The sequence below is a fragment of the Microtus oregoni genome, unplaced genomic scaffold, assembly GCF_018167655.1.
Source record: "Microtus oregoni isolate MIOR12 unplaced genomic scaffold, Mior012 000014F_ref0000157, whole genome shotgun sequence".
Lineage (NCBI taxonomy): Eukaryota > Metazoa > Chordata > Mammalia > Rodentia > Cricetidae > Microtus > Microtus oregoni.
The window spans coordinates 24,722,448-24,743,354 of NW_024543073.1; the positions used below are offsets into that span (position 1 = coordinate 24,722,448).

The 20,907-nt window shown below is 42.2% G+C and overlaps 1 protein-coding gene across 1 annotated transcript in view; it reads left to right on the top strand.

Moving 5' to 3' along the window:
* Nucleotides 1-17,289, top strand: part of Atg10 (autophagy related 10) — a 282,954-nt gene extending 265,665 nt beyond the window's left edge. Inside the window, exons 6-8 of the mRNA XM_041663463.1 lie at nucleotides 15,175-15,272; nucleotides 15,930-16,037; nucleotides 16,319-17,289. Of these exons, the coding sequence (XP_041519397.1) occupies nucleotides 15,175-15,272; nucleotides 15,930-16,029 (198 nt within the window). The 3' untranslated portion in view covers nucleotides 16,030-16,037; nucleotides 16,319-17,289. The remainder of the gene's footprint in view (nucleotides 1-15,174; nucleotides 15,273-15,929; nucleotides 16,038-16,318) is intronic.
* The last annotated feature ends 3,618 nt before the right edge of the window (nucleotides 17,290-20,907 follow it).

Consider the following 20,907-nt stretch of genomic DNA (forward strand, 5'->3'; position numbering starts at 1 on the left):
TTCATCTTGTGTGAATGTTGATCATTTTCAGGGAATTTGTTGGTCATAAAGGGATTGCCTCAATCATTTAACAATATCTTTAACAAACAAAACACACAAAATAGGCATTTTTTTCTCTTCCAAATTTATTACGCTTTTGAGTTTTGTGTAAAAATGGAAGTTGGTATGTCTCTTGCTTAACTATTAATTTTTCAATAAATTTGGTGTCAATTTTGGGACTTCTGGTCTCTGGCCACACTCTTCTCTCCTCCTACCTTAATCCTGTCTGTTCTTTGGGAAGTCCCCGGTGCCCTGCTCACCCCATCAGATGCAGCCTATCCTTTCCTTCAGTCCCTGTATACTGGATTTGGATCTTGCCAGCATCATAGTCAGCTCTATTGCGGTATCTTCTGTATTTTTGCATTGCGGTCCCCTTGATGCATTAGTTTTGCCAGTGAAGAAAACAGATATGATTATTTATATAGAAACAAGTAGATTACCAGACTTGGTAGTGCACATCTTTAATCCTAGCACCCAGAAGACTGAAGAATCAGGAGTTTGAGGCCAACCTGGGTTACACAGTGAGTTCAAGACTGAATTTGTCTACATAGTGAGATCTTGTCTCCAAAGGGAAGAGGGTGAGTAGATTTTAGAATATACTGTAAAACTGACATGTCTTAATGTAAGTTTCATGGGGTGAGCTATTCCTACCTGTGCCCCCACACCCTCTTATTGGGAGAATTAGTTGGCAGGACAGATGTTGAAGTTTTACTACAGATGTATAGTAGGTGCCATCTGCAGTTCCACGCCAAAGAAAGAACCATTCTCTCTCCTGTGCTTTCCAGTGTTGTAAGGCCTACTGATGACTCCCACACAAATATTCCCCTTTGTAGAGCAGGTTGTACGTGTAAGGAACAGCTGTCTTTGGCATAGCAGACTATCTCCGTCTAGGCATTGAGTACCTAGTATGTAAAAGGCAGTGTTAAATGCTGAAATTGAGCATCATAATCAGAATACTCCCTGTGCCCTTAAGGAAATGCAGAATTCTTGGGATACTTATCTATAAATAGTCAATGGCCTGCATGGAACACTGTGGAGTTAGCAGGAAGCCTAGGTTGCAGGTGGAATATGGGTAGAAGGCACCTGCCTCAGCTGTGATCTATAGGAGGAAAATAAGTGTCTGTGAATAGAGAAGGGAGAGAGAGTTCCAAGTAGAAAGAGCAGTGTGTGCAAAGGCCTGTAGGTGGGAAATTGTTGGGGGAACAGCAACAAGTTTCCTGGTAAACTGCATGTAAAGCTTTGGTTTAGTTTTCTAAGGATTACTGTCCACATTTCTAAGTCATCATAAATAAAGGTTGGTTCACAAAGAATCCCATGACTTGCTCCTCATAGGTCTGCTCAGGTGTTAATTCTACAAAGGCTTTCTTTAGCACCAGTGTCGAGTAGGACCTCATGCACCATGTTCTTTATAGTTAAAAACAACTCTTCCTTTTTATTCTGTCTGCCTTACAGTGGTTTAAAAAGACGAGAGGGAAAAAGTCCTCAGAAAATTTCTAAAGATGTGTCTTCATGCTAGCATGGAATTAGAGTCCTCCTAAGCACCACTCAGAAGCAGGAACTTCAGAGGGTTACACATTTAATCATAGGCCCCCAAGAATTACCACTATATAGTCATGCTGCAAACCAGCAATTACAAATGCAGAATTCATAACAAGAATCTAAGAGAACACCAGCCAAGACAATAGACTTTAGTATTAGAAGCCATAAGTCTAGATATCGAATTATTCATTGCAAAATATAAGTATAATTCAACATACTTTTGAAATAAGACCATCAAAACTGGGAAAATTTCAAAGAGTGTGACCGCACATACTTGTTATGCCATCACAGAAGGTGGGAGCAGGAGGAACACGAGTTCAAGGTCATCCTTGGCTAAATAATTAGATTGCCAGAGACCCTATCTCAAAACAAAACAAAGCAAAAAAACTGGATATGGTGGCACATGGCTTTAATCTCAGCACTTGGAAGGCAGAGTCAGATGGACTCAATGAGTTCAATACCAGCCTAATCTACACAATGAGTTCTAGGCCAGCCAGAGCTAGAGACCATGTCAAAACAATTAATAATAAAAATAATAAGGCAAAATTGAAGAATAACTATATAGATCACTTACAAAATAAAGTATGGCTAGAAAGTCTATATTAAAAGTAGGTAAATATAGTTAAAGTGTCTATTAGTATACTAGGAGAAGAATCTGAGGAATTGCACGTGTCGTACTGAAAATGAGATGAACCGGTAAATATACTAACAAATTAAGAGCTATAGCAGATAGAAGAGAATTGACATAGGTAATGGGATTTTCAGAAGAACAAAGGAGAGACAGCACTCACAGAGCTGACTCCAGGAACTCCTCAGGAGTTGGAAGGACCTTCGCCTTTGTGTTCTGGAGGTCAGTGAACCCCAAGCAGTAGAAATGAAGAAATCCACACCCAGGTACTTCACAGGAGGAAGACCTGAAGAGGGGCACAGTTAACTCCTACTTATAAAACCTGGAAGAAGGCGAGGTGCTACAGCTGGTGTCCTGATAGATACATCTGTAATCTAGGATTGTTTTACCTACAGCTCGCGTCCTGATGATAGATACGTCTGTAATCTAGGATTGTTTTACCTACAGCTCGCGTCCTGATGATAGATACATCTGTAATCTAGGATTGTTTTACCTACAGCTCGCATCCTGATAGATACATCTGTAACCTAGGATTGTTTTACCTACAGCTCCCATCCTGATAGATACATCTGTAATCTAGGATTGTTTACCTACAGCTTATTTTTCAGAAATGACGGCACGATAGAACATCCTAGGATGGGACTGTTTATCACCTGTAAATCCTCACTCAAACATTCTCCTGAAAGACGTATTTCAGGGGTAAAATAATCTCAGGTAGAGGCAGGGAGTCAGGGCAAGGTCGATCTCCAATGCGTAGTGAGTTTGAGGCCACCCTAGGCTATGTGAGATGCTGTCTCAAAAAAAAAAAAAAGTCCCAAATGAATGTGAAGATTCACCAAAAAAAGTTTAAAGGGTAAAATCTGAAGAACTCTCAAGGAACATGGAGTTATAAAATACTAATAGTATCTCTAGAGTTGAGCAGCAGCAAATATAACTGAAATACAGGGAAATAGCACATAAGCCAGGAGAACATAGAGAGCTAATCGTCCTCCAGTATTTCAATTGCTTGGGAAAAGAGAAAGACACTGAACAAATATAGATTTTATTTTTAAAAATTTAATTAATTGAATATTTTGGGGATAACTTTAAAATTAAAGATACCTGTAAAGTTCAACCTAAATAAAAGAGAAGGAGCAATATGAAAAGTTCCCCGCCCCCGCCTTGGACTGGACCCATGACTCAATGATTAAGAATACTTATGGCTCTTGCAGAGAACCTGAGTTCTAGTCCCAGCTCCATGTCAGCGACTTCAGCACCATGGATTCAGTGCCCTCTTCTGGCCTCTGAGGACACGTGCACTCATGGGCACATACACATAGACAGACATAATTAAAAATAAAATAAATATTAACTTTTTACGCTTATATTAGATCTAAAAGAATTATAAGTATAAAAAATAGTATAACAATACTTAGAATCCCCCAAAGCCCTATATGGCAGGAGCTGGCACAGGGCAGGTGCTTAGTAGCACATGCTCATTAACAAAAAGCAACAGGAACTGTGAGCAGATTGTGTAAAAATATCTGAAAGGAAGTTCACAGTCTCCCACTTTGTTCTCTATATTTTCTAAACTCTTTACTACTCATAGAAGTTTATGAATGTACATGATCTTAAAGCCAATAAGTAGATGTCCGAAGGGGTGAACTAGAGAGTTGAGACGGAGAGGAAGGGACTGTCGTAGCTATCAAGTCTGGTTGGAGGCAAGGGGAGCTGTAGTGTGATAAGCAGCAAGCCTGGTGCTGGCAAGGGCCGCTGCCCCTCTTACATGAATGATGTTAAGCACAGGGCTCAGTGTGGCAAGAGTCAAACCCTCCTCAGAGACGCACTGGCTAAGGGCATAGGAACCCCACTGCTATTTGATAATCCTTCTCCCACACAAGGTGTATATAAAGGAGGACACCTCGCTCCATTTTTTTTTTTTTACTTAAATTTTGTTTTGTTCTTTTGTTGAGACAGGATCTTGCTGTGTTGCTCTGGCTGCCCTGGAACTTGCTTTGTAGACTAGGCTAACCTTGAACTCACCTGCCTCTGCCTCCCAGGTGCTCGGATTAAAGGCGTGCGCTACTACCATCTGGCCTAACCTTTCTCCATTTCTAAGGAATGTGCTCAGAGTAGAAGCAGTGATCAGTCTGGAGTACGAAACCAGATGAAAGTTCAGTGTGTGGAATTATATTTGTGCTCTCCCAGAGAGCTGAGTAAAGAAATGAAGCAGGTGACTCGTCATGTTTATTACATGTGAGATGGAGGTGCCGTATTACCATTTCCTCCTGATAGTCACAGCTAATAGTTCTAAAAGCAATTCCCAGGATTCATGTCAGACATACTTTATGAGACATTTAACCACTGCAAAATTAAATTCCATAAGGGAATGTGCCTGTATACCTCCTCTGGAGTTACAGAGATAGAAATCTGACCCATCATTTCTATTTGCACAGAAGAGCATTTAGCCAGACTGTGTTCCAGGGACGTCCTTATTGAGTTGTTAGCCTACACACCATTGGCTCCACGCGCATCCACTTAGTGCAGGGGTGCTAAGAGCAGATGGTGGCGCTTACACATGAATGTACCTCTCAGATTGATCTAAAATGAACGTCACTAAAAGATCCTCCCTGGTTTGATGTTCTTTCATTTCCAAAAAAGAAAAACAACAATGAAAAGGTGTATTAAACAAATCAGGTGTAGGGGTTTAGATTTTTTTTTTCTCTGATTCCAACACTTAATTCCTGAGTGAGCTGAGGACTACTTTCGTCTCTGGATCTGGCTATCTACAGAGAAAGTGGAAAGTACAGATATTATCTCCTGATGGGATCGGTTTTAAAAGAAAGGGCCATTGCAGAGAAGTAGCTTTTGAAGAATATTGTCCTGACTAATTGTCTTCACTGGCCACATCATACATCAGAGCATTTGAAACCCTCTCCCCTGCTGTGCTGGCTAGTTTTATGTCAGCTTGACACAGCTAAAGCCACCTGAGAGGAGGGAACCTCAATGAAGAAAATGCCTCTGTAAGGTCAGCCTGTAGGACATTTTTTTAATTAGTGATTGATGGGGGAGGGTCCAGCTCATTGTAGGTGATGCCATCCCTGGGCTGATGGGACTGGGTTCTGTAAGAGAGCACTGAGAAAGCCATAGAGAGCCAATAAACAGCACCCCTCTGTGGCCTACATCAATTCTGCCTCCAGGTTCTTGCCCTGTTTGAGTTTCTATCCTGACTTTCCTCAGTGAGGACTGTTACCTGGAAGTGTTACATTACCTGAAATAACCCTTCCCTCCCCAAGTTGCTTTGGTCATGGTGTTTCATCGCAGCAATGACAACTCTAACTAAGACACCTACTTGGTCTGAACACAAATTTCTAGGCTTATAGGATCAGCTGCCTGAATAAGACTCAAACACTGAGGGGTTGCCATTAGGTCACCCCTCCAGCTTCCCTCTTTGAGAGTGGCCAGCATTGTTAAAGGACCTGACCACCTAAAACCCATCTCATCACATCCCTGTACCCAACCTGGGAAAAAACACGTTCCTTACGTAAAACACCCAGGGCTGGAGCTGAAGCTGTGGCTCGGCAATTGAGAGCACTTGTTCTTGGAGGGGAACAGGGTAGGGTCCCTAACATCCAACTCATGGTTTACAGCTGTCCTAGGCTCCAGTTCCAAGAGATCTGATGTCCTCTTCTGCTCCCCCACCTTCAGGCACTGGGTATACACACAGTGCACATACATACATGCAGGCAAAAGTACATACACACAGAAAATAAAAATAGTAAATAAGACGACTTCCCAAAGCAACTTTAAAAAAAATGATGTCAAACACGGTGATTGATAGGAACTCCAGGACAGCACAGCCCACACTAAACCAGATGTGATCTGAGCTCTTCTCCCAACCTAGAGACAGTGCAGCTCCCAGATTCGATTTACAGCCCAGTTTACTTCACCTACCCCTGAGACCTCCTGGGGACTTCAAACTCCTGATCAAGAAACAACCACTCCTTCCTAGCCCAGCTGTAGGTTCACCCAGACTGTATGCACCATCCAGTGTGCATACAGACTCACATGGACAGCATCTTCTTGGTGTATGGCTATCAGCCCCTGACTCAGGTATCAGCAGTTGGCCCACTGCATGGGATGAAGAGAAAGGGGCCTTCACCTTAACCCAACTGAACCCCAATTTCAGCTGAAGGTAGCCAGAATAAAGTCAGCAGCACCCCTAAACCCCTTGGAGACTACCTCCTTCTAAATGCTGTTCCATGACATCATTGGATACCACCTTCTTCTAAATGCTGTTCCTTGATTCAGTTTCTTTCTTGTCATTTTATATAAGCAAAAAAGACTAATGTTAGATCACAGAGGCTGCCCCTTTAGAGGGATCTGCATGCCTTATATCCTGTCTAGTACTGTCACAAAACTACTAATCTCCTAGTATGTGGCAACCCTAAGAGAGAGTGAGAGTATAGGATTAACTTCCTATATTGTAGCTTTATACCCAAACATCACCATTAATCTGCTCATCTCAGAGACCTACCCTTCAAACTCAGAGACCCTCCCACCCTCCAAACACAGAGATGCCCATCCTCCAAGCTCAGAAACCCCACCCTCCAAGCTCAGAGGCCTCTACCCTTTAATGTCTATAAATATAAAGAATTTCCTTTGCTCTGCTGGTGGCTGCTGCACCTCCCACCCAAGTCCCCTGTTGACCATGGCTAGCATTATTAGAGGACACGATTGACTGAAAATATTTGGCTGAGATCACTGTACAAACTGAATTTTGTGACTTCTGTAGCATTGCCACCTCCATGAGCGGGTTTGGAGAGATGGCTCCATGGTTAAGATGGCTCCTAGGTCTTCCAGAGGACCTAGGTTTGATTCCCAACATTCACATAGTGGCTCACAGCCCTCTTCACTCCAGTTCCAGAGGATCCAGTGCCCTTGGCCTCTGCAGGTACCTGCACTCACAGCATATACCCATACACTGGGACACAAACAGCAATTCATCCTAATTTAAAATTTAAAACAGGCCAAGACAGCAACCTCTGCAGGAGCACATAGAGGGAGCAACAGCTGAGGGAGCAGGCCCAAGCCAAAGACCTTAGCAGGACCTGGGCCCAAACCAGGAACGTTCTCAGGAACAGGCCCGAGCCAACAATCTCCACAGGAGCAGGCCAGAGCCAGCCACTTCCGAAGGACCAGGCCCAAACCAGTGACCTCAACAGGAGCAGGCCCAAGCAAGCGACCTCAGCAGGAGCAGGCCTGAACTAGGTTTGCAGAGCTATCCCCAGGAGCACCAAGTGACCTCCGGAAATGCCAAGTGACCTCCACATTCCCGTGGCCTCCAATGCATCACAAGGAGTAACCATTTGAGCCTTTGATCCACTGGCACCTGGAAGATTGATCACCAGAGTCACAGCCCCAACTACACCAATCAGAAGAAAAGATGGGTAGACAAGGTAACACACTCAACAGCACAAAAAGCAACACAACACCAACAAAAACGAGTGGCCCTGAAACAGCAAGACATGAACACCCCAATATAGATGAAGCAGAAGAAAATGACCTAAAAATAACTTTAGGAGAATGTTTGAGGCCCTTAAAGGGGAAACGAAAGATTCCCTCAAAGAAATGGAGGAAAAGCCAAACAAAATATTGGAAGAAACCAACGAGTCCCTTAAAGAAAACCAAGAAAAAGCTAACAAACAGATGAAAGATTTGAAAACTGACATAGACACAATAAAGAAAACACAAGCCAAGGGAATTATAGAAATGGAAAATATGAGAAAATGATCAGGAACCACAAATGCAAGTGAGAGTAGGTATTGAATCAACCACTATCAGTGCGGGACGGTCAATATTTGATTAAAGCTGTAGTGATGTTTGTTTTTCAAACTGGGGTGCATAGACGTTAAGAATTGCAATGTCATCTTGGTGGATTTTTCCTTTGATGAGTACATAATAATGTCTTTCCCTATCTCTTTTGACTAGGTTTAGTTTGAATCTGTTTTGTTAGATATTAAAATGGCTACACCAGCTTGCTTCTTAGGTCCATTTGCTTGGAATATCTTTTTACAACCTTTTAATGTGAGGCAATGCCTATCCTTGATGTTGAGGTATGTTTCTTGGATGCAGCAGAAGAGATGGATCCTGTTTTCTTATTCTTTCTGTTGGTCTGTGTCTTTTTATTGGGTAATTGAGACCATTGATGTTAGGAGATAATAATGGCCAATGATTGTTGATTCCTGTTATGTTGTTGTTGTTGTTGTTGTTGGTGGTGGTGGTGGTGGTGGTGTGTTTTCTTCCATTCTTAGTGTGAGATGATTTATTTTCTGTGTTTTCATGGGTGTAGTTAACCTTTTTAGGTTGGAGGTTTCCTTCAAGCACCTTTTGTAGGGCTGGATTTATAGATAGATACTGTTTAAATTTGCCTTTATAGTGGAACATCTTTTCTCCACTTATGGTGATAGAAAGCTTTGCTGTATATAGTAGTCTGGGCTGGCATCCATGAACTCAGAGTCGGCAGCAGATCTGTCCAGGCCTTTCTGACTTTTAGAATCTACATTGAGAGGTCAGGTGTAATTCTAATAGCTTCATCTTTATATGTTACTTGGCTTTTTCCCTTGTGCCTTTTAATATTCTTTCTTTCTTCTGTATGTTTGTTGTTTTGATTATTATGTGGCAAGGATACTTTATTTTCTAGTCCAGTCTGTCTGGTGTTTCTGTGTGCTTCTTGTACCTTTATAGGCATCTCCTTCTTCAGGTTAGGAAACTTTTCTTCAATGATTTTGTTGAAGAAATTTTCTGGGACTTTAAGCTGGACTTCTTCTTCCTCTATTCCTACTATTCTTAGGTTTGGTCTTTTCATAGTGTCCCAGATTTTCTCGAGACTTTGTGTCAGGAGTTGGGGTTTTGTGTTGTTGTTTGTTTAAGGGGTTTTTTGTATTAACGTTTTCTTTGACTGATGTATCCCTTTATTCTATCATATCTTCTTTTCTCTTACAGCGCCTGTATTCTTTTGGTGAAGCTTGTCTCTGTTGTTCCTGTTCAAATGCCTGACCTTTTCCTTTCCAGAATTTTCCCAGCTTCTATTTTCTTCATTGCTTCTATATCCATTTTCAGATCTTGAACAGTTTCAGTCATTTCCTTCAACTGTTGGTTTGGGTTTTCTTGTATTTCTTTAAGAGATTTATTCATTTCCTCTTTAAGGACCTCTATACCATCCTTATATAGTTCATTTTAAGGTTTTTTTTCCTTTACTTCAGCTATGTTGGAATACTCAGAGCCCGCTGAGGTAGAATAACTGGGCTAGAATGGAGACATATTGCCCTGGCTGTTGTTGATTGTGTTTTCATACTGGCATCTAAGTATCTGAGTTGAGATGACTCTATGTCTAGGTGCTGATTTCTGGATGTGTCTTTGTTGAGTGGATGTTTTGCGCATCTAAGTATCTGAGTTGAGATGACTCTATGTCTAGGTGCTGATTTCTGGATGTGTCTTTGTTGAGTGGATGTTTTGCGCATCTAAGTATCTGAGTTGAGATGACTCTATGTCTAGGTGCTGATTTCTGGATGTGTCTTTGTTGAGTGGATGTTTTGCGCATCTAAGTATCTGAGTTGAGATGACTCTATGTCTAGGTGCTGATTTCTGGATGTGTCTTTGTTGAGTGGATGTTTTGCGCATCTAAGTATCTGAGTTGAGATGACTCTATGTCTAGGTGCTGATTTCTGGATGTGTCTTTGTTGAGTGGATGTTTTGCGCATCTAAGTATCTGAGTTGAGATGACTCTATGTCTAGGTGCTGATTTCTGGATGTGTCTTTGTTGAGTGGATGTTTTGCGCATCTAAGTATCTGAGTTGAGATGACTCTATGTCTAGGTGCTGATTTCTGGATGTGTCTTTGTTGAGTGGATGTTTTGCGCATCTAAGTATCTGAGGATGATACTATGTCTAGGTGCTGATTTCTGGATGTGTCTTTGTTGAGTGGATGTTTTGCGCATCTAAGTATCTGAGGATGATACTATGTCTAGGTGCTGATTTCTGGATGTGTCTTTGTTGAGTGGATGTTTTGCGCATCTAAGTATCTGAGGATGATACTATGTCTAGGTGCTGATTTCTGGATGTGTCTTTGTTGAGTGGATGTTTTGCGCATCTAAGTATCTGAGTTGAGATGACTCTATGTCTAGGTGCTGATTTCTGGATGTGTCTTTGTTGAGTGGATGTTTTGCGCATCTAAGTATCTGAGTTGAGATGACTCTATGTCTAGGTGCTGATTTCTGGATGTGTCTTTGTTGAGTGGATGTTTTGCGCATCTAAGTATCTGAGGATGATACTATGTCTAGGTGCTGATTTCTGGATGTGTCTTTGTTGAGTGGATGTTTTGCGCATCTAAGTATCTGAGGATGATACTATGTCTAGGTGCTGATTTCTGGATGTGTCTTTGTTGAGTGGATGTTTTGCGCATCTAAGTATCTGAGGATGATACTATGTCTAGGTGCTGATTTCTGGATGTGTCTTTGTTGAGTGGATGTTTTGCGCATCTAAGTATCTGAGGATGATACTATGTCTAGGTGCTGATTTCTGGATGTGTCTTTGTTGAGTGGATGTTTTGCTCCTGGTTTGTCTCCTCTCTGGGTTTTCAGAGAGTGTGATGACTGTAATGGCCTCTTTTCCTGACCTGCTCAGCTGCTGTGTGAATATTTCTTTTAACATATCTTCAAATCCACCTATTCTTTCTTCTCTCATCTCACATCTGGTGATGAATTTACATAGTACATCTTTGTCTGGTGTTTCACTGAGTGCAGAATTTACACTGACTTTTACCTGGGGTTTGTAAACATACTTTAAATCTTTATCAGTATAATATGAATTCTTGGTAAAGCCAACAATTTGGCCCACCCAGAGTCCATTTTTATTTTTGAATACATTGCCCTATGTGTTTCCTTTATGTATTGCCATAAATTTCTTTGAAAGCTCGACACTTGGACAGAATATTAAAGCAAACTAGGATTCTAATAGCTTCCTCTGAGGGCTGTCTTTTTGCTATTGTTGCTTCCTCTGAGGGCTGTCTTTTTGCTATTGTTGCTGTTGCTCCTGCTTGTTTTAGTAACTTCCCTGTGTTTCATCTTCAGAATGTGCCTCCCCTATATCCATCGAGATGTCTGTTGTTTTCGTCGTTGCTAGTTTGATTTTGGTTTGTTTTGAGACAGGATCTCACTGTGCTTCTCAGACTGGTGGGCCTCATGATCCTTCTTCCTCAGTCTCTGAAAAAGGTAAAGTTATATACATGGTCTGTCTCTGTGTCTGGCTTTTTATTCTCATTTAAAATTTTTAGCCTGTCTTCCCCAGAGTGGCCCAGCTGTGTCTGAACAGTTTTACAGGTTGATAGAGATTGTGTTCAAATGCATCGAGCCCATAGAGCTTCCCTCTTTTGCCACTGGCTAGGGTGCAGGTGAAACCCACTCTGACTTCAGACACTGTTCAAGCCGGTCATGGCTCTCACTTCCTGGCAGCCCTGGGTCTCTCCTGCGTTGTGTCATTCCATCAGCAGAGATGCCTGCGAGCCTTCCTTCCCTCCTGCAGCTGCCTCCTGTCCAGGATCCCTCCCTAAAAATGTGTGCCTTACCAGCTGCTCGCCTCAACCAGAGTGCAGCCTCAGAGCTGTGGCGCCCCTTCTTTAGGTCTGATTTGTGATTTGTCTCGACAGTGCTTCTGGACAGTGGACAGAGATCAAATCCAAGCCGCTGGCAACACAGCTGCTACCTCTTAGGACCAGAGAGGGGAGCCAGGGGCTGATGCAGGGGAAAGGAAATGTTTCTAAGTAAGCTTTCTTCTGTTTCTGATTTGAAATCATTGAGTTTAATCATAAATTATACTTCCCAAAATTTTTATTTGCCTTCAGTTTTTGGCTTCTAGTCCCCAGACAGAGTCTGTGTGACTTGATGCTTGACCTGTTTCCTCAGGTTTGTGCTTACTTTGGGAGGAGAGGAGTTGCTAGCTTATTTTGCCACAGTTGAAGGTTTGCCCCCGCCCTGTGGTTATTTCTTTCCCTTTTTTGCAATATTCTTATTAATTATTTAGGAATTTCATAAATGATCTAGGTGTTGTGACACATGCCTTTAGTTCCAGCACTTAGGAGGCAGATGCAGGCGGATCTCTGAGTTCAAGGCCAGCCTGGTCTACACAGAGAAACCCTGTCTCAAAAACAACAACAAAAAGAATTTCACGAATGTATTTTTATCGTCTTTACTCCCACCTCCTCCCCCTTATCACCACCCCCAGCCCTTCTCATCCAACTTTGAGATTATTTCTTTTTCGTTTTTCCCCATCAAGTCCAGTTTGTGTTGCCCGGCTGGTCTTGGGACTGTCGCCTTTCCTAGTGTGTGGTCAGCCCATCAGGGTCACATATTTAAGTGACTCTCCTTCCTCCAGTAGCTATTACGTGCCGTGGCGCCTGAGCTTATAATGATATTACATGTGTACTTTTCCCCTCTCTGCTGGAATTTGTCTACCTGGAGCTTGTGCTGGTTGTGTGCCGCTGTCACAACCACTGCGAGTTCATGTGCATCTGCCCTCTAGGGTCTGGAAAACACTGTTACCCTGATGTTATCCACCACATCTGACTCTAACAATCCTTCTGCTCCTTCTTTGAACAAAGATCCCTGAATCCTGAGGGAGAGGTGTGATATGGATTTCTGATTTATGGCTGAGCACTCTGTAGTATTTTGTTCTCTGAATGTTGATTGGTTAGGAGTGTCTGTGTTAATTGCCATCTACTGCAAGGAGAAGCTTTTCTGCTGACAGTTAAAAATGTTCTGATCTATTCAGTATTATAATAAGTCATGAGAATCACTTTTAAAACTATGTGCATTTAGCAGAATAATAGTATTGGGTTTCCTCCTGGGATATATCTAGCTACAGATTTTTGGCCCCTTTAATAATCCAAGGTGTGGATTCCATATAGTAGGTCTGAGCCAACCAGAAGTAGTGGTTGATCCCATAACCTGTGTGCCACTATGGCACGAGTGGGCATGTCTTTTCAAGACAGTAGTTGTAGTTGTCAGGATTCATATCTAGGTGAGATTGAGGCTTACATTTCTTTTCTGGCAGCATGCATAGCACCTTCTAGCACCATGAACACTGCCCTGTAGGTGAGTACCAGTTTGATGTCCCCATGTTCTGTGACTCAAGCATATGGGGTCTTCAGCAATGAGGTCTTCCCATCAAGTTATAGCCAGGAGTATTCTGTAATATTCTGGTAATAGTCTGTAATGTTTGGCAGTCAGTGTCACCCCATTGCACAGCATCTCAAAAACAGGCAATTCATTTCTGTTACTGGGGTATTTATTTGCTAGCATAGGATGTCTGTTTGGGGTATTGCCCTCCCATTGTAGGGTAGCACAATTAAGCCACTTTTTATATGTGTATAATTATGTAATATTACGAAGTTTCTGTGGTAGTAGGTCTCCGTATGGTTTTTTTCAAAGATCATTTGTATTAGTTTTATCCCTGCTCATGTTCCTCCTTTACCCTGCTCGCCCATCCCAATTTAACCCTTCTCATCCCATTGTTTCCCTTTCAAAACAGTTCTCTGAACTGAACTGTGTCTACGAGTCTCCTGGGTTGTTCTTTTGAGGTCTTGTAAAATGTAGGCTATGCTCCTCTTAGAGGCAAACCCTCAACTGTAGAATGAAACAGTTCCGCATGAGTCAGTAAGAAGTCCTTCAGGAAAACGTGTGTGTGTGTGTGTGTGTGTGCGCGCGTGCGCGTATTTATGTAAATGGCTTTGGTTCCTTTACTAACAAAGAGGTAAGAGAAATGCTTCATTCTGATTGTCAAGTTACTGGTATTCCTGTGTATCACTGGAGAAAAATTAAAGAATAATTATAAGCCAAAGAGAAACATGGCTAACCAAGGCAGAACCAAAGAAATTAATCTAATTTATAGCGTGTAAATGGCATGTGTGCTCCACTGTGTTTGACAGTAAATCAGTGAATAGCTCCTTTTCATGGCCTTTGGCATTTTTTGGACTATAATTGTGTTTCAGAGTAGAAAGTCAACCTGAATGTTAATAGTGACTTGGAATGTAAGATCAATGTTTATCTTAAAAGAACAGAGCTGATGATATAGCTTAGTAGATGTATTAGTCACTGTGAAGAGACACCATGACCACAGAAACTCTTACAAAAGAAAGCATTTAACTGGGAACTTGCTTACAGTTTCAGAGGTTTAGTCCATTATCATTATGGTGGTGAGCATGGTGTCATGCATGCAATAGATGAAACCCATCCTGATCCTTGTGCCTGGCAGGATTTCAAACCTCAAAGCCCACTTCCTCCACAAGGCCACACCTCCTAATCCAACCCCTCTAATCCTCAAATAGTGCCACTCTGTGATGGACAAGTATTCAAATATATGACTCTAAGGGGTCCACTCTCAATCAAACCACCGCAGTGGGTAAAAGCACTTGCAACCAAGCTTGATGATGGGAGGTCAAGCCCAGGACCCCAGTGGCAAAAGGAGAGGAACAACTCCTGCAAGTTCTCCTCAGATTGCCACATGGCTATATGCGTGCATGTCCACATGTGCTTGTGTGTACACAGGCATGCGTGCATGTGTATTGTGTGTGTGCACACGGAGGGTGTGTGCATGTGTATTGTGTGTGTGTGCACACACGGAGGGTGAGGGAGAGAGAGAAATGCGTGCATGTGTATTGTGTGTGTGCACACACGGAGGGTGAGGGAGGGAGAGAAATGCGTGCATGTGTTGTGTGTGTGCGCGCATTGTGTGTGTGTGTGCACACACGGAGGGTGAGGGAGAGAGAGAAACAGGCATGTGTGCATGTGTATTATACGTGTGCGTGCATGTGTATTGTGTGTGTGCACACACTGAGGGTGAGGGAGAGAGAAATGGTGTACAAATCCTAAACAATTAAAAAGTAAAGCAGATTAACTTTTTGAAGTAGTTCAGTGACAGCTTGAATTGTTGCAGGAACATCCAATACTTGGGCAACCATTTTTTGTTCTACATCCCTGCAAGACAAATGAATTCATGACTGCTGTGCTGAAAAATTCGCAGAAAATCAATCGGTAAGAAACACCTTCAAGACACATTGTACTCTACTCTGACTTTAAAAGTATAAATCTTTTCACGCGACTCTAAAAGCCAGGCTAAAAATAAGAAATATTCTTTCTAATGGTAATGGTGAACACATTGATTTTGGCCGTGTGCTAAGTGTCCTGATTTTTAGATCTATGAACACATTGGGCTTTTCTGACACCCTAGAAACTGAGTACCACTGCTTTACTTAGTTCCTGACACCCCAGTAACTGAACACCGCTGTTTTACTTAGTTCTCAGACAGGAGAGCTGAAGCACAGAGGCGCCAGGTGAGTCTGCTGACGTCGCGCAGCTAGTTCGGGTAGTTCTGGGACTGGAATACAGCATCTTTAGCCCCGCACCACTGTTTTAGCTACCGATTCAGCCAGCCCAACAACTGCTTACATTCAAATAAGAATCAGAGGCCCCAGTTCTGTCTTGCCTTCAGCTACCTTGGTGAGAGATATCCCTATACTCAGGATGACAAGTCCAGCTTACACCATGTGACTGACACAGGGAGTTCTGGGATGCCAAGCAAGCCCACGTCTTGCGGAAGGCCTCATTTCTCTTCCTTTTGGCCACTCTCTGGTCCTCCATCCGAAACTATGATACAGCATTTCTATTACCTATGACTCACTTCTTTTCTAGAAATGTCAACTACATCACATCATGGCTGAGCATCGTGGGGCCAGTTGTTGGTCTGAATCTACCTCTGAGCTATGCTAAAGCCACATCGCAGGACGAGTGATCTGCAAGGTAAAGAGCAAAGCCTGGGTTCATGCTTCGTTGTCAGAAAGATAGTGTCTCTCTTACCCTTAGCCACATCTCATATCCAGGGTCAGTTTGCATCGTCTTTACTGGACTGGGCCCTGGCTAGTTCTTTAGTGTTCCAGTTATTTTAGAGGTGCCTTACCTTGCTACAAAGGACACTCACACAACTACAACAGTGGGTGGTTTTATTTTTATGACCAATATTCTGGAAATAGACTTTACTGCCCTCCTTCATTCTCTGCTTTTGTGTTGTTTTTGTTCCCCAGGCTTCTGCTGATCCTAGAAACTACAGCATGGAGAACACCAAGGGTGCACCTGAGAAGCCTCGGTGTCTGTGGAACTGGGACTGCAGAATCTCATGTCACCAAGATTTGATGCAGATTTCTTTCCTTGGGAAGAAAGCATCTGTAAACCTGTTTGGAAGAATTGTACGAAGGAACACATCGCAGATTCAGATCACTATAACTATGAAGAATGAATCTAATCCAGTGCCGTTGTACTGCTGACCTCATGGGGCTCGCACAGGCCCTTTTCCTCCAGGCACAGTTCTTTTTCTGTTGTGGAGATTGGTGGAGTAATCTATTTGTGTGTTTGGTTTTGCATAAGATGAATGGAAATTGCCAGGCTGTGGTGATGCACGCCTTTAATCCCAGCAGAGGCAGAGGCAAGTGGATCTCTATGAGTTCAAGGCCAGCCTGGTCTACAGAGTGACTTCCAGGACAGGCTCCAAAGCTACACAGAGAAACTGTCTCAAAAAACCAAAGAGAGAGAAAGAGAGAAAAAAAAGATGTCTGGAAATTAAAATGTAGAACTTACTTGGCTCTGGAAATTTATTTTGTAAAAATAACCCATCTTAAATTATTCTCCCACAATCAATCTTAGTAGCAATGGATTATTTCTCTATAACTCCCTCAAAATGCATGTGTATGTGTGTGTGCGTAAAAAAATAGATACAAAATAAAGAATAAATTATCATTTTATTATAATAATATGTTTTACAAGCAAAGTTTGACAAGATAACTAGAGGTTTTTTACATAGTTATGGGAAACATTTAAGCATTGCAATTTTCTGATAAAAATAGCACTATCATTTTCTGTCTACCTGCGAGCCCCACAGCTGCTCTGCTGCATTCCTGGAGGCTTTTGTGCAGGGCTTCGTAACCTACAACTCCCTTCTTTTCAGTGTGAGAATAACAAGCTGCTTCCCAGCGTCGCTGTGAGAGCTACATGAAATGATTAGTGCAAAAGTTTTGAAGAGTGTATACAAATACTAATTAAATGTTCTTTAGTTTCATGCTCTCCTCAGCTTGCTGTCAGTGACTATTGTCACAAGGCAGTATTGGACTGTATGTCACTAGCCCAGGAAAAGATCAAAATTCAAAATATGGTTTCTGCTCCTTGTGTATCATCACTTTACACCATCATGAAGTAAAAAATTGTTCAATTGCACTACTGTAAGTTGGTTTGTCTGTATAAGAATAGTAAGAACATTTAGAACTTTTTTCTTTTTCAACACAATGGCTGCTACAGTTTGAATGGCATTCATCTTTTTTGAAACCTCTGTTGAAATTTAATTCCCATTGATACTGAGAAGTGGTGGGTCCTTTAAGAGAACAGGCTGTCAAGAGGGTCTGATTCTGATCTCAGAGAAATAGACCATGTTCTTGTGGGAGTAGGTGGTTATAAAGTAGATGCTAAAAAAATAAAATGGCCCCCACAGGCTCATACATTTGAATGCTTGGTCCCTAGTTGGTAGGACTATTTAGACTATTTAGGACTATATTAGAAGATTGGCTTTGTTGGGTTGGAGGTTTCAAAAGCTCACACCAGATCTAGTATCATTCTCACTGCCTACAACTTGCAGATCAAATCTGAGTTTTCAGGTACTGCTCCAGCACCATGCCTGCATGCTGCCATGCTAACCCACGATGGTCATGGACTAACCCTCTAAACTGTAAGCAAGCCCCCAGTTAAATGCTTTCTTTTTAAATTGCCTCAGTCATGGCGCCTGTAGTGATTTGAATAAAAATAGTCCCTATAGGCTCATAGAGAGTGGTATTATTTGAAAGGATTAGGTCGTGTAGCCTTGTTCAATAAGTGTGTCACTGGGGCTGGTCTTTGAGGTCTCTTCCCGCTGCCTGCAGTCCACATGTAAGACTCAGCTACCTCTCCAGCACCACGTCTGCCTGCATCCACCATGCTTCCTGCCATGATGATAATGGACTAAGCCTCTGATCTGTAAACCAGCCCAATTAAATATTTTTCGTACCAGAGTTGCGTAGTCATGGTGTCTCTTCACAGCACTATAAACCCTAACTAAGACAGCTGATACCAGAGACTGGAGTATTGAAGTGATAGGCCTGACCTGACCATGCTTTTGTCTGGAGGAATATGGAACACTTTGGGGTTTAGGACTAGAAAAGCAATTGGGTATTTTAAGCAGGGATTAATGGGCCATCCAAGTAGGAACATTGAAGACAGTGGTTCTCAGGGTGATCTGAACAGCAGTTCAGAAGTTTCAGAGAATAATATTAGCAAGTGGCCTAGAGATCATTCTTGTGATATTTTGGTGAAGAAAGTGGCTGTTTTCTGCCCTTGTCCAAAAAAGATCTTCCTGAGGTTAGAATGAAGAGTTATACATTAACAGCTTCGACAGAGGAGATTTCCAGAGAGCCTATACTGATAGCGTTGCCTGGGTATTAGTGGCATGCAGATTTCTAATGAAAAGCATCAGACTGAGCAAGGAAAAATACAAAATGCACAATTTAAGGAGAAAATGGGGTACCAGGAAATATAATTATTCCCACTGGGCAAGAATAAGAACACTACCACAATTTTTTAGCCAAATTTGAAGTGAACTTTATTAAATATTGGCCAGGATGATGGACACTGGCCAGGATTCTCAGAGAATGCCTGCAAATTACGTTTGTCAGGTGCTTATAAAGGCAAAACTCACAAGGCCATTCATACAGTCTGGGCAAGCATACACCCTGATGTAGTTCCTGCCTACATGTAATCAAGCACATTCTTTGCTGTTACAGAATATTCCTTTACACTGTGTGAAGATATATCACTGTGATTGGTTTAATAAAGAGCTGTTAACTAGGCAGGAAGAGGTTATGTGGGACTTCTAGGGACAGAGAGCTCTGGGAAGAAGAAAGGGGGAATTGCCAGCTAGACTTTGAGGAAGTAGGATGGGCAGTGTGGAATAAAGGGAATTGAGTCATGCAAAAAACATAGATTAAAAGGCATGGGTTACTTTAAGTTATAAGAACTAATGAGACAAGCTTAAGCTAAGGCCAAGTTTTAATAACTAATAATAAGTCTCTGTGTCATTTTTTGGAATCTGGTGGTCTAAAGAAAAATCCACCTACGCTATAGTTCAGGCAACCAACCTTGTTTACAAAAGTGAAAACAGGTATCTTGTTGTATGTGAACAGGCCTCAAATTCCAGGAAGTTGTGTGCCCTTTGGCAGGTTTATTTTTCCTTGGATGAGTAGGGTTTGCCAGATTAGAGGCATTTTTGTTCTATAGAACAAAAGATAAGCACAGTAATCAAAACTTAAAACATAAATTTAACCCTCTTAATTCCTGTGTTCAAGGAGATAAACAGATTCAAGAAAAGCCTAATGCTAAAGGGAGCGGTGGCCCCAGGGCAAGACCCTACCCAGCTAAGCTTCCAACTTGTGAAAGGAATTAAAGAAAAGTTTAGGCGGGGTAGCCCTAACCTTTACCCCAGCCTTTAGGAGGCAGAAGCAGGCAGATTTTTTAGTTCAAGGCCAGCCTGGTCTACAGATTGAGAATAGTTCGAGGACAACCAAGCTTAGACAGTGAAGGAAACCATCAAAAAAACAGAAAACTGGTGAAAATGTATTTGAATGAAGGGGCTATGTTCCAGCCCCAGCAAACAGCAGAACTTGATATCTTTGGTTCTGGTTTTAGAGTCAAGGATACGAGAAAGAGTTTATGAAATCTCCCTCCGCGACTAAGGAAAACTGCTGACCAGGCATGGGGCAGGGGTGTTCCTGCATGGAGACCCAGACAGGCCACTGCATGAATCTGTAAAAGTGAAGCCTGGATTGCCTTGGAGAACCCAAAATGTTGAAGATGCCAGAGCTGAGGGATACCTGCTGAGGAGAGCTGCTAACAGGGAGGGGTCCAGCTCAAGGGAAAGAAGTGTGTCCAGTCAAGAAAGCTGAAAGGAGTTGCAGATCTGAAGAGTGCTTTAGCATCAGATATGGAGAGGCACAGTTTGGAGTTGCCCGGCTGGTTTTGCTCTTGCTCTGTAACAGTAATTTATATCCTGTGTCCTTATATGTTGGAAGTATGTGATTTGCTTTTTTATTTTGATTTTATAGGGACTACAGTTTAGAGATTGTCATGAGACTCAGACAAGACTTTGAACTTTAGACTTTTAAACATTGCTGAGATTGTGATAGACTATGGAAACTTTTGGAGTTGAACTGAATGCTTTTTTGCATTATGATATGCATACAAGCCTATAACGACCAGGGAGTGGAGTGTGGTGCTTTGAAAGAAAATGGTCCCCATAAGCTCATAGAGCGTAAGCATGGCCTAACTAAAACAGCGTCTCCTCCCAACAACAGAATAGTAACTAAGACAGTAGGTCCACCCCTTACCCCACCTGTGCTTCCTCACGTACCTGCTTTCCTGCTTTCTGCAGTGCGTTAAAGCAGCAGAAGGTGTTGGCCAAGTGCAGTTGACCAACCTTGAGCTTTCCAGCCTCCAGAACCAGGAGTCAAAATAAACCTGTTCCATCATGAATCAGTTTCAGAAGTTTTGTCACTGCAAGAAAATCAGAGCCAGAGATGGCTTTGTGGGAGTGGGATCTGTA